This window comes from Canis lupus, chromosome 16 (assembly GCF_048164855.1).
Source record: "Canis lupus baileyi chromosome 16, mCanLup2.hap1, whole genome shotgun sequence".
NCBI classification, from domain to species: domain Eukaryota; kingdom Metazoa; phylum Chordata; class Mammalia; order Carnivora; family Canidae; genus Canis; species Canis lupus.
Genome location: NC_132853.1, coordinates 8,094,628 through 8,107,957, shown reverse-complemented (window position 1 = coordinate 8,107,957; position 13,330 = coordinate 8,094,628). Strand labels below are relative to the sequence as shown.

General features: G+C 57.8%; 2 protein-coding genes and 1 long non-coding RNA gene across 7 annotated transcripts in view; 1 reads left to right on the top strand and 2 right to left on the bottom strand.

The window, feature by feature from the left end:
• Window positions 1–6,949, bottom strand: part of AIF1L (allograft inflammatory factor 1 like) — a 22,029-nt gene extending 15,080 nt beyond the window's left edge. For 2 of the 4 annotated variants that reach the window (XM_072778366.1, XM_072778367.1), the window contains exons 1-2: window positions 6,813–6,949; window positions 6,653–6,714 (exon numbers count right to left, since the gene is read on the bottom strand). In XM_072778366.1, the coding sequence (XP_072634467.1) occupies window positions 6,653–6,714; window positions 6,813–6,843 (93 nt within the window). In that variant the 5' untranslated portion in view covers window positions 6,844–6,949. Of the gene's footprint in view, window positions 1–1,912; window positions 2,055–6,248; window positions 6,364–6,652; window positions 6,715–6,812 lie in introns of those variants that run through there. The other 2 variants (XM_072778370.1, XM_072778365.1) reach the window with 2 other exon arrangements.
• On the top strand, window positions 5,271–13,330 carry LOC140605887 (uncharacterized). The gene is made up of 3 exons (XR_012008407.1): window positions 5,271–5,926; window positions 6,044–6,526; window positions 13,216–13,330. It is a non-coding gene; the product is annotated as an uncharacterized lncRNA (long non-coding RNA).
• LAMC3 (laminin subunit gamma 3) overlaps window positions 10,157–13,330 on the bottom strand; it is a 58,783-nt gene continuing 55,609 nt past the window's right edge. For both annotated transcript variants that reach the window (XM_072778363.1, XM_072778364.1), the window contains exon 28: window positions 10,157–11,694. In XM_072778363.1, the coding sequence (XP_072634464.1) occupies window positions 11,444–11,694 (251 nt within the window). In that variant the 3' untranslated portion in view covers window positions 10,157–11,443. The remainder of the gene's footprint in view (window positions 11,695–13,330) is intronic.

Below are 13,330 nucleotides of genomic sequence, written 5' to 3'. Positions count from 1 at the left end.
GGGCAGGTACCCTGCCTGTGTGTCCACACTGCAGGACCCCCAGCTGCCCTGACTCTGGGTCCCCAGGCAGAGGAGAAAGAGACAGAAGCCACCACAGATGTTTGGAACAAAAGCACAAGGGACAAAAAGAGGGTGGGCTGGAGCCAGATGCCTGGGATCAAACCACTTAGTAGCTGTATGAAAATTACTTCATTTGTCTGTGCCTGGGTGCTCTCATTTGTGGGAAGGACAAAAATATCTCATAGGTGTGGTCTGAGAATTGCAGGACGTAAGCAAATGCATGTGAAGTGCTCGTACAGTGCCTGGCACCTAATACTAAATAAATGTTAGCTATTTGTTAGTGACCTTCTCATCTATATGTGTGTGGAATGCACTTACACCCCCCCCCCCCCCGGTTCATCATCCAGACCGTCATCAGCTATTAAACAGATTCGGAAGCAAATCCTGTCGTCTGACTTAGGCTGGTTGTGATTTCTCCTTCCCCTTTCCGGGTCTTCCCATTGGACAGATAGGACAACTGAGGCCCAGAGATGTTGCTCAACTCGCCCAACGATACAAAGTTTTAACAATGCAAGCAAAGTCTACTTCCCTTGACCATCCCAGCTCCTCCCCTGTCCCCAGATGAGAAGAGGGTGGCCTGGCCACAGGTTTCTGGGTAAAGAAAGTCAATACCTAGAGTTATGTTTCCTCGTGGGGAGCTGCAGAAGGTTATTCCAGACCCTGGGGAACTACTCTAAGCCCTCTAGGGGGATGAGGAGGGTGTGTGGATACATGACACCACCACCAGGCCCCTCTGCCAGGCCCCTCTCCCACTCCAACTCACGGCCCCAAAAGACAAGTTTTCCCAGCTGCAGAATCTGCTGTCAGGGCCTCCAGGTATGAGGGATGCTTGGGGAAGGGAGGGAGGGAGGGCTGGGCTCTGATGGCACCCTGAAATGGCCTGATGAGTCCCTGGCAAAAAGCCAGAATCCACAAGTGGGCAGGAGTCTGGGGTCCAAGGCAGGAAGCTGTGAGCCAGTCAGTCCTCACACCAGACCACGGGCAAGGTCCATTCAGGCACAGAACCTAGAGGGGACTCCTCAGGGCATCCAGCTTGTCCTCTTTATTCCACAACTGGGGAAACTGAGGCTTCAGAAGGGAAAGACTTGCCTCCAGCCACTGTGGTCAGGAGACCCACCTAGACTCCCGAGGTGCAGGGTGTGCAGGGCAAAGAGCTTGGGGAGGGAGGTTGAATCGAACTGCCTGGGTTCAAATCCCAGCTCCAGCACTTACTAGCTCTGGGACCCTGGGCAACTTGCTCTGCCACTCTGGGCCTCAGCTCTCTCATCTGTAAAATGTGATCAACCTCCTCATTGGGTCGGTGTAAGGATTAAAGGAGCTAACTGCACAGGGAGGGCCTGGCTCCTAGTACGCTTACCCAGTGTCAGCTGTTCTTATTATATGTCGGGATCCCCCAAACTCAAGCCATGTCAAGAGAGAAGCATGAGCAGGGGAAGGGCAGAGACCTACCCACAACTCCCTGTCCCACATTGTGCCACACAGTCCTCCTGGCAAGCCTTGGCCCTTTGCATCCCTCTGCAGCGCAAGCTTTGATTTGTCCTTGGATACCTGGCGGACTTGGCAGTAATGGACCATCCATACGGGACAGAGTGCTCTGTCTCAGCCCCAGGGGACAGCGCCACAGCCACACCTGCTCACTATAGTCTCTCTAGGACCTCTAGGACCTCTGATGAACATCTGAATCTACCCCCACGCCTGGGAGCCCCATCTACACGCACTGATGCCCAGAAAGGAACGTTTCCAAAACCAGCAGATGTTGGCAGCCCCTGCCGGGTCCCGGCTTCCAGATCCCTGCCACCTGCCTGCTCTCCCCTCCCCCACCCTCTACTTAACTCTCTTTCTGGGCTGGTACCTCTAGCACCTGCTCCCGGATGCTTGCTCCTGGCCCTCTGGGCTTGTCTTTATGTATTAGCTGCAGCAGAATTTTGGGGCGGGCAGATATCACCATCTTGGAGGCCATCCAAGGAGCTGGTGGCTGAAGCCCTGGGCAAAACCCCCAAGGACAGGAAGCACCATAGGGCCCAGGGCCGAGATGCCTCTGACGCAATTCACAGGCTCTTAAAGGGCCAGGGCCAGGGCCATGTCCGGCCTGGTGCCTAGCGTGGCAGGAGCCTGTAATGTGCACCCACAAGGACAGCAGGCTCACATTCCCCACAGCAGCTCTGGGGCCTCTTCTGGATACAGCATCCTTGCCAGCAGTTGGGGCAGCTGAAGAAAAACACCCCACAGACTTCACAGATGAAGCAGACTCTACAGAAATTCCATCCCCGGCTTCCTGTGACACGGCCACACCAAGGTCGAGACCAACTATGGGGACACTGAATCCTCGGAGGCTCACGTGGCTGCTTATCAGCATCTCCCTTATAATATATTAAGGAAGAGCAAGAGAGATGGGTGCCCAGCGATGCCAGCCAGGCACACTCACCTGGGCAAGGACAGGGTGGCACTGCCAGTACACAGGCAAAGAGACATACCTGCCCAGTGCCTGGGTCAGGTCTCAGAGGTCCCCTATCGCTGGGGGAGGGCCAGGGACATGTAACACCAGGGCACAGACCCCCTGCCTACCCTGTCCAGCTCTTGCCAGTATAGATGGCGTGTGGGCTCTGAAATAATCCTTAGGCCCCTAAACGCTTGGGGAATGCTGAGTGCCCTTCGCTCGACCCAGGAGGGCTGGGAAGGCAGGACAGTAGCCAGAGATCCTTATCACATGAGTAAGAGAGGCTCTGTGTTACAGCTAGGCCGTGGCCACCCCTGGCGGACAGCATCCCGGGCAGGCCACAGGGACCGCGTGGTGTTAGAATCCTGGCTCTGCCATTTCCTGGCTGGGTGACCTTGGGCAGGTGACTTCACTGAGCTGTTTCCTCATCTCTAAAATGTAGGCCTGAGTAAACGGTGTCCTATGGGGATGTTCACAGTTCCTCCTGCACATCTATCTAATCAAGCATTCCATCCAGAGGAGTCACGGAGATGATGCATGTCAAGCACTGCGCACTGAGCAAAGGCACGTCCCACATTATTCGTCAAAGCTCCTGGCCTCTGGCTGGTTCGAGATGCAGCCCTCGTCATCCTCTGGGCTCCTCCCACTCAGTCCCAAGGGTAAGGGCACTCTGAGGGGCACCCACCCAGTCCCGTTGCTTCTCTCTGCCTCTGTGGGAAGCTGGAGAGAATTTGTCCTGTTGCCATATAAGGCCAGGCCCGGCTGGCCCGGGGTCACCTGCCATGCTGCAAAAGCTCAGGGAATGTCAGCTATGTGGGGGGGAGTAGGAGGCACGTGCAGGTCCTGCCCGCTTGAGTACTTCAGAGAACACTCACATCCTTGTACACACGCATACAATGCACAGGTACATGCAATGCACACATGGCAGGGACAAACAGGCTGGCTTCAGGCAGTTTACTCAGCCCCTCTGAGTCTTGTTTTCTGTAAAATGGGAATAGACACTCAAGGGATTAGAGTGAGTGCTCCACGAGGTAATTCCCGAAGTAGTCCTGGCATGCTGCCTGGCACATGCCGAGCGCTCAGAAAATGATCACAAAAACTAGAGCGAAACCAAAAAAAAAAAAAAAGTGCACTTCCACGCAGCTCACTTCCAGGTCCACCCAAGACTCCCTTCTAATTTTACTCCTGACCCTTATAACAACAGTAGCCAAGACTGAGCTGCCCTGCTACCCCCTGGAAGCTTGCCTGGCCCCCGGGTTGGTGGGGAGGCCCTGGAGGGAACTGGGATGTTGGCCCAGAGAAGCCCCCACAGCTGCCAGCCAGGCTGGGCTTGGCCCCAGGCAGCAGCCTCAGAGGTACTCAAGCACACACAGCCAGGGCGTCAAGAAGCCCCATCTTCCAAGGCATTCCTGCTCCCACAGGGCCACTGGGAAACTGTTCCGCCCGGCCCCCCAGAAGCTCTGCTCCAAAGGGGCAGTGAAGCTGCACTCCAAAGAAAGGCAGATCTGGGCTGCCAACCTGGTTCCTTCTAGAATCTACCCACCCAGGATGCCTGGGGGGCTTAGCAGTTGAGTGTCTGCCTTCAGCTCAGGACGTGGTCCCAGGGTCCCAGGATCAAGTCCCACATCGGACTCCCTGCATGGAACCTGTTTCTCCCTCTGCCTGTGTCTCTCATGAATAAATAAATAAAATCTTAAAAAAAAAAAAAAAAAAAAAAAAGAATCCACCCACCTCGGGAAACTCCTGCTGTGGTCCCAGTCATAGGTGAAGTGGACTCAGACTGTCAAGCAGTGACTCCCTGAGTATGCAAGGACCCCCTGTCTACTCATCACCACTGACTGTCACAGGTACTCGGAACAAAGCAGGGATCGCTACTCCCATTTCAGGCAGGGAAGACTGAGGTTCTGCACATGAAAGGGTCTGACCCGGGCAGAGCAGCCAGTATAGGCTGAGGCTTGTCTCAGACCTTGCCCCTGGGTTTCCACTCCCTGCGTCTTCAAGCACCAAACAAAACCGAAGACAACAATCATGACAGGTATGTGCTTTACATAGATTATCTCCCTGCAAAATCACAGCAACCAAACTACCATTATCTCGAGTGACGTGCCCAAGGTCATAGAGCCAGCGAGCCCCTTCACCCCCACTCGGGACTCCACACTATGTGGGGAGGGGAGTACCCTGACCTCCTGTGGGGTGTGGGGAGCAGGTCAAACTTCTGGTTTGCTCCTGGAGTCCCCTTCCTCTGGTTTGATCCAGCAGCCCGACAGCTGCTTGGATTCCCGTGGCCAGACCCATAGTAGCTTCTGGGCAGGGAGGGAAAGGACACTGGACTGCAAGCTCTGTCACCAGCTTCTGTGTGGCCTTAGCCAGCTGCCTGCCCTCTCTGAGCTTTGGGGTCCCAAGGCAGCGACAGATGGCCCCTCCTCACTCACTTTCTCCAGCCCTAGTGCTGTCCAGGTCAGCCCCTGGGAGCCACAGGCTCTCCCCCTTCTGAGCCATGCCAGTCCACCTCCCAAACAACCCAGAGGCTTACCCCTCCCCATTGCCCTGATTTGCCCCCCCCCCCCCCCCCCCCCCCACCAAGGGCAGAACAGGCACGGAAAGTCCCACACATTCTCAGCGACTCTGGTCTGCCTGACTCTGTTGCCACCTCTCCCCCATCTCCAGCTGTCTCTGGCTCAGGGGCCTGCTGGCTGTGGGTGGATTCAGCCAGCTTGGAACCCGCCCTGTTGAGTGGCCCAGGGGGCTGTATGAGGTCAGGGTTGCAGGCTTCTGTCCAGAGGGCAGGAGCAGCCAAGACCAAGGGCGGGCTGGCTGCAGAGTAAACTGGGAGGGAGTCCAGCAGCCCGGACCCCTGAGAGCCCCAGCCACACGTCCATGTGCTCGAGATGGCACCAAGAGGCAGGGTGATGATGGCACAGGGAGGCCGGAGTTTACTTGGAGGGACCCAAGGTCCCCAGAGTCCTGTGTTTGATTCCTACAGCCGGCAGGATGAAATCAGATAGGCTACCGAGTTCCAGACTCTCCAGAAAAATCAAAGAGGGAATCAAGATTGCAGAGCCCTGGCAAGAAGTAGTACTACAAAATACTGCAGTCCATGGACCTACCTCCACACAACTTTGACCATGACTCTGGTGACCGTCACCAGCTCCCAATCTGGGGACTCTGAGCTGGGCTTGGGCCTCGGGTGCCCAGCAGCTGGGGGAGCCAGCAGGCGGAACGCCCAGCCCTGTTTCAGTGGGCAAGCCTCTGCAGCCTGTTTGGAGGGAATCTGGGAGATGTCTACCTTAGGAAATCATTCCAGCACCATCCACAGAAGTCATCGTCCCACCAGGCGTTGGAGCATGCACACTACATGCCTTCCCCTGGTGGGCCCTCATGGTGACCCCGACTTTGTTTGGAGAGTCTTTGCTCAAGACCACAGAGCAGGTACCTGATGGAGGCCAGGCCTGAGCCCTGATTTCACAGATCCCCAAAGCTCGGGCTGTGCTGCCTTTGAGCTTTGGCCAACCTAGGGAGGCCCTGACACTTTTCCTTATCTTCTAGAATTCACTGGTTGTTAAGCAAACGTTCGTGGAGCTCCCATCGTGTGCCTGGCAACGGCAGGATTTCTATAAAGAAAACCCACGAGGTCCAACAAGAAAAGCATCAGGTCTCTCAGAGAACTTTTCCTAAAGGCAGGAGTGAGAAAGAGTTAGTGGGGTGGGCTGGGGTGCACGCTTGGCTCTTCGATGGGGCAGGGAGCGCCTACCTGCAGCCTGGACCCAGCCCCACCTGGACTTCTGGGCCATCTCGGGGCAGCCACCTTGCCTCTCTGGGCCTCCTTCCCCTCCACCGCTGTACTCCCCGGACCGCTCAGAGACCCCGGAGGTCCCTCCCTGAGCCCATCCTGGCAGCTGGTCCCAGGCGGGCTTCCGGGGAGGCCCGGGCCGGCGGCATCAAAGCGCCCGGGCGAGCCCCACCTCCCCAGGCTAAGAGTAACCACTTGCAACCCGAGCCGCGGGAGCCGCGGGAGCCGCGGGAGCCGAGGTAGGTGGAGGGGGTGGCGGGGACGTACCCGGAATCCGAGGCTCGGGGGCAGGGGCCGAGGGAGGGAACTGCGGGGCGCCCAGAGCGGAGGAAGAGGAGGGGGCAGGGGCGCGGGCCCGCGCTTACCCGGTTGATCTCGGCCAGCCTCCGCTCCTGCCGCGCCTTGAGCAAGCCGAACGCCTTCCCTCCTGCAGGAGACAAAGAGGCGGCCCAGGAAGCGGGGGTCCCCCCGGGCCGCGCGCGCAGGTGGGGGGGGCGGGGACCGCGCGGCGACGGCGGCGCCTACCTTGGAACCTGTTGCTGAGCGCGACCGACATGGTGAGCCCGGGCTCCGGCGGGCTCGGGTCCGGCGGCCGCGGCGACGCACGACGAGGAGGACGGGCGCGCGGTCCGGGCTCGGCGGCGTGTGGCGCGGGACGGAGGGCGGAGGGACGGCGCGGGCGGCCGGACACACCCCTCCGCCCCCCCCCCCCGCCCCCCGCGGCCCGGCCCGGCCCGGCCCTCCGCCCGCCGCCCGCCGCCCGCCGCCGGCATCAAAGCGCCTATTATGCGGGACGCCGCGCCCGCGCCCGCCCCTCTGCTGGAGGCCGCGGAAAGTGCACGGCGCGGCCCGCGGGGTCCCCCGGACTCGGGGGCGGCCGGTCGGGGCGGCCCCCCGGGTCGGATGCGGGCCCCAGGGCAGCTGTTAGGTTACGGGGCGCCCGGGCGGCGCGCCCTTGCAGAAGGCAGGCCAGCCTCCCCGAACTTTAAATTCTAGAAAGAAAATTACAAGCGTGGCTTGTGGTTGAGCGTCTGCCTTCGGCTCAGGGCGTGATCCCGGGGTCCCAGGATCGAGTCCCACGTCGGGCTCCCTGCGTGGAGGCTGCTTCTCCCTCTGCCTGTGTCTCTGCCTCTCTCTCTCTCCTCTCTGTGTACTCATGAATGAATAAATAAAAATTTTTTAAAAATCTATTTCTTGAGCACTCACTCTGCATCAGGCACTTTGCCAGATCACTACAGGATATAGTTTATGTCACTTAATTCTCAAGACTCTATGAAATAATAAGACTGTGTTCCCGTTTTGCAGAAAAGAAAAGTCAGGCAGCTGAAGCCTGGGGGCACAAGACCACTGGGATGATAGGCCAAGCCTCCAGCTCCTGTGGGAGTGGGGCTCAGGGCGCAGGAACCAGGGACAAGTGACCAAGTGACAGGGCCATAATGAAGCTTCCTGTCCAAAGCAGGACGCTTCTGAGAGTGAAGGGTGGCACTGCTAATAATTATGCTGGTGGCCACAGGTACAAATGGGCACTGTCCTGAGCAAATGGCACACCTGGTCACCAGTATGCCCCCCCCCCCCCACACACACACACAGAGTGTGTCCCTGGGGATTGGATCTGGAAAGTCCCCTTCCCCACAGACTTACCTTCATCTTGACCCAAGGATAGTGATCCTGGGACTAGCTGGGTGTCTTATTTTTCTGAGGTCGTCCCTGGGGGAGGAAGTGGCCAGGCTGTGTGTGACTTTGGGCAAGACACTCAACTTGAGGCTCAGTGTCCTGACCTGTAGGATGGAGGCAACAGTGCCTCTCACCAAGCAGGGGCTGATAAAACTTGTATGACTTTCAGGGTGGTCTAAGCAGATAGTAAAAGTTTACAGGGGACAAGGGCTTAGGAATAAAAACCCTTGGTTGATGGGAGATGTTCCATCTGGAGGCCAGACCTAAAATGGGGCCCTCGTAACCCGCCTCCTGATCTAGGCTCAGATGGCCTGTTGCCCTGGTCAGTGGCGGTGGCTGGCCCCATCGGCCACTCTGCAGGGCAGAGGCCACCCCACCTTCCAGTGCTCAGCTGCTGGGCTGCATTGCTAGTCAGATGTTTAACAGCGGTCACATTCCACCCAGCACAGCCCCACCTCTGGGGCCAGAGAGCGGCTCTGCACACACCAGGCATGACAGGACCGTATGAGTCACAAGATGTCAAGCCTGAGGTACGTCACCGTGGAATGGAGAAGAGGCCTACTGTGCCCTCCCTGCCCTGCCCCCACCCCGTGTTGGGATGCTGAGGCTGGGCTCAGTCACAGCTTGAGTGGGTGGGGGTTTAATGCCAAGAGCAGGCATCAGAGTGGCTGTGTGCCTCCATCAGCAGAGAAGGTGGGTGTTGGGGAGGAGGGACCCGAGGGGACACAGTCTTCAAAGAACTGCAGTCTCTTTGGCACCACCTATGCCAGACACTGGTCATCAATCTCACTAGCGAGCACCATCCTCCTGCCCCCATCCTCCCTCTCGTACCTACCGAGTCTCCCTGCATCATTGCTGTCCACATCACACACACACACACACACACACACACACACCCCTAACCCCCCATGGCCTTGGCTGTCCGGTTCTCTGTGGAGGGGCATGCCTCCCTCTCCTCTCTGAATGAACTCCCCCGGCAGATCTAGAGAGGGTATGGAGCAGCTCTCACCATATGGCCTTGCACCCAGAGACCTCTGTTATTCAGAATAGGACTGGGGGACCCTGGCCTAAGCTGGGTCTCTCTTGAGAAAAGGTGGAATCAGGACAGTTTCAAGCTGGTCTCTGCATTTGACCCAATGATGGGGTGGGGGTGGGGGGGCATGAACGTCCTCTTCCATCAGGCTCAGGAAAAGCAAAGAAAGCTATTCTGCAGGGAAAAAAGACAGAAGCAAATGCAGAGGGGGAAGGAGAGGCAGAGGCCCAGGGAAGAGGCAGGAGGGAGGGGACAGGAGAGTCCCCCCTCCAGGCTGTCTGGAGGCTTGGCAGTTCTTCCCACCCCAGGATCCTAGGAGACACTCCATGACCTCCCAATGAACCCCTTTTAAATTTAAACGAACTTGAAGGACAGCCCTGGTGGCTCCGTGATTTAGAGCCTGCCTTCCACCCAGGGCCTGATCCTGGGGACCCAGGATCAAGTCCCATGTTGGGCTCCCTGCATGGAGCCTGCTTCTCCCTCTGCCTGTGTCTCTGCTTCTCTCTCTATGTGTCTCTCTTGAATACATAAATAAAATCTTAAAAAAAAAAAACCAATTTGAAAGGGTTTAGACTATGTGGCCAAGAGCCTAGACTGCACACGCTCCATAATCCATCGTACCACAACCTAGGTTCCTGGAATGATCTGCCCCGGCCAGGCCCCCACCCTGTAAACCCGGAGCTATTGCCCACCCTCCTGCCTGGAAGGTTCCCTCTTTCTCCCCACCCTTTAAAGCCAGGCCCAAAGCCCTCTTCTTCTTCCTCTTCCTCCTCCTCGGTGTGCCTTTCTGTGCCGGGGGACATTTGATTTTGAGTTCACTGTTTCCTGCCTGTCTCCAGCCTAAACCAGAAGTCAGCTGAGGGCACCTCACACCCCTCTAGGCTTTGCTTGGCAAACCCCCTGGAGCAGAGGGGAGACAGTGGGTGCCTATGGTCGTAGGTCTCAGCAAAGCCCTCCACATGGGAAGACTGGCAAAGCCAGTGAGCTCTGCTTTTGCCACCTTCCTGCTACTGCAGTGGACCAGGGTGGCTCACCAAACATTCTTCTACCCACTCGCGGGTACCGGGCGTGCGCACCCACATGCCAGAGTAGTGAATCGGCACCCACAGCCGAGGCCTCTGCTGCCAGCCAGCACGAGAGGACCAAAAGCCTGTCACCCAGATAGTAAAGAGGTCCTTTATTTTCACATTAAACAGAAGTGGTCCATGTTGCTGCATGTCCCCCCTGCCTGGGGCAAGAGAAGCCATGGAAGGGGTGCCACCATCGGTCCCAGAGCTGAGGGCCTACTGTCTGCTGGAAGAGGGCCCTGGGAATGGGGAGGGGCTCCGGAGGGAAGGCCAGGAATCCTGGGCAGAGGCTGGCAGGCGGCCTGACCACAGGAGGACTCCCCAGCAAGACAGACTGGCCTCCACACCCAGCAGAGGCCTCCCCGGTGGCAGGTGGGGCCACAGGGTCTCAAGGCCAGTGTCAATCAGTCTAAGGCCATACGGGGGTCATGGAGTCACAAAGAGGAGCTCCCACATGACCCTCAGCCCCCTGACCTAGGTCCCCTCCGGCCCTCAAGGCTCAGCTCTGTGGACAGGCCACAGGCTGAAAGGAGCACCAAGCCCAGGGCAGGCAATTCCCAGGATCCCCAGAGACCAAAGTATTCCACGCCGCTGGTGATAACCGTGCAGCTGTGGGCCATCCTCCCGGCTGGCCAAGTAGGCTGTCCCATGGCCCCAGAAGTCCCTGAGCCTCAGGTTCCACTGCTGAGAACCCTCAGATCTCGGCTGAGGACCTTGCATCTCTTGGACTGCTTGGTCCCTCGGTGGTGTGGAGCTGCCGGGCAATGGGTGAGAAGCTGCAGCAGAACAGGGGGAGGCTCTGGGGCTCTGGCTCTTGCTGAGCCCACCTGGATCTTTGCGGATGTTCCCCCTCAGCCTCTCAGGCACCACACTCTGCCTGGGTCCTTGCTTTCAGGAGCGAGAGTGAGGACTGTAGCGCCAGAGGGTATTTAACATAACCCGAGCATCCAGAGGGCACACAGCACAGCTGGTGCTCGCTAACCAGCTGTGGACTGTCGTGTGTGCATGCACAGAGGAACTTCTATGGGTTTGAGCATTATGCCCACAGGCGTGTCCCCACAAGGTGTACATATGCATATATATGTATGTGTTATTAACACTGGGGTGTGTGTGTTTATGCACCGTAGCATGGGAGTGCCTGCTGATGGTGGTGGGCACCCAGGGGCCACCTGGGTGAACTGTGTACATACATTCACTCCGGCGGGCATGGAGGAGATATGGGCATGGACTTGGGAGGCTATGTGAGCATTATTCAGGGCGGACACACAGCAGCAGACTCTGGTGCATGTGCCTGCATGGGTGCACCTGTGGGATGTGTGTGCATGCCCTGGGCTAGGGCCACAGCCTGCGGGGGTCGGGGGGTGGGGGGGTCTGGGCAGCCCTCACTGCCAGCTGGCACAGCTCTTGGGCAGGCTCTGCAGAATGGCCTCCAGGTTCTGCTTGTCAGCACGGATCTCAGCAAGGTCATTCTCGAAGCTCTGGATCTGCAGCTCCTGCTGCTCAGACTCCTGCTCCAACAGCCTCAGCTTCCCCTGCAGGGCCCCTGGAGGGCTCAACTGCAGCCTCAGGCGCTCCAGTGCCCACTGGGTCTCGTTCAGGGCCTGCACTGGGGCTTGATGGGTGTCCAGTGACCCTGCAGAGGGACACAGACAGCCTCAGCACAGGCCAGCCCCCCTGCAGGCACAAGACGCCTGGTCAGCCCCCCATCCCTAAGATCCTTGCCAGCCCAAACCATCCAGGATTCTGACTGTCCACAACCTACCAAGAAAGCAAGGGACAGAGGGGGCAGTGTGCCTGGCACACCCCCCTCTCCCCCCTGGATTCACATGTGGACTCTGAAACTTTCCCGTTAGGCAGCACTGGGCAACTGTTCATTTTTGTTGGTGGTATTGCTATTATTGATAAAAGGAAGGCCCTGTGTGAGTCCTGAGCCCATTTCCTAGAGCAGTGCGTGCGCACAAGGTTCCCATGAGTCCTACCGGCTCCAACATACCATGCTGATTTGCCAGGGGCACACATTTACAGATACCACCTGTGCCAAGATGCAGGTAAAAAGCAGCATCTCTGGCATTAGAATGAGGGTGGGGCCAGCAGATATGGCAGGAAGGGCTGCGGACCCAGGGAAGCAGGCAGTGGGGGTCTCATCCTGGCCCAGCACAGATTAACTCTATTTCTTGGAATTAAGTACTTCCCACAGCCTCTCCAAGGGTGAATCATGGTGGTGGGGCCAGGTGCTCACATCTGAACTGGGTGGTGGTGGTGGCGAATCCATGGGCTGTCTTCTGGCCCTCGTCACTTTGTCATTTACAGGTGACATTCAACAGGAAGATGAGGTTCATCCACATGGGAGAGTAGGGGGGATGGGGAAGTACTTTTTTTTTTTTTAAGATTTTATTATTTGAGAGAGAGAAAGAGAGAGCATGCATGAGCATGAGCAGGGGAGTGGCAGAGGGAGAGGAAGGAGCTCAGCAGGGAGCCTGATGCAGAACTCGATCCCAGGACCCCAGGATCATGACCTGAGCCGAAGGCAGACGCTTAACCACTGAGCCGCCAGGTGCCCCAGGGGAAGTAAGTTCTATGTGGCTTCTAATCCCACAGGATCCCACTGAGCTCAGGGGTCCCCTAGCCCCAAATTTCCTGGGCAACAAAGGTGGGGGTTGGAGGGCAGAAATAGGTAGAGGGGATCTGAGCCCTGCTGGCCTGGGCAGATCCCACTCGCAGCAAAGACATCGGTCCACAGGCAAGTCCAAACTGCCTGGCCTTCGAGCAGGTTCGGGTCCAGGCAGCAGCCGCACTCTACCTGCCCACTGGGGCTCCCAGGCATGGGGCAGGGTCCAGCTGTGTGCTGCTCTCGCCTGCACCCCCAATCGAGCACAGCACCAGGACACATGGATAAATGGCCAAAGCAGTTTACCCTTGCAGAGCGTTTGTCCCGGGCTGGGCACCAGGTCCACAGTGCTCTGGGTCCTTGGCATCGGGGACAGACCAGTCAGTGGCTGCCAGGGGGCACCCTGAATCGGTTAGACCCGCATGTGAACCTCAACTTTTGTACTGACTGCCCATGGGGCCCCAGGCACCTCATGTAAACTCTGTGCCTCAGACTGCCTGTCTGCCAAATGGCAAGAGAATCTGTGTCCTTTTGCCTCTAACGCAGAGAATTCTAGAAGATCATGTGCAGGAACAGCGTTAGCGTGGGCCTGATGTGCAGACACAGCTCAGAACGTGGCGATTCTCTCCCTTGTTGATAACGGTAAGTGAAAATGCGTGCT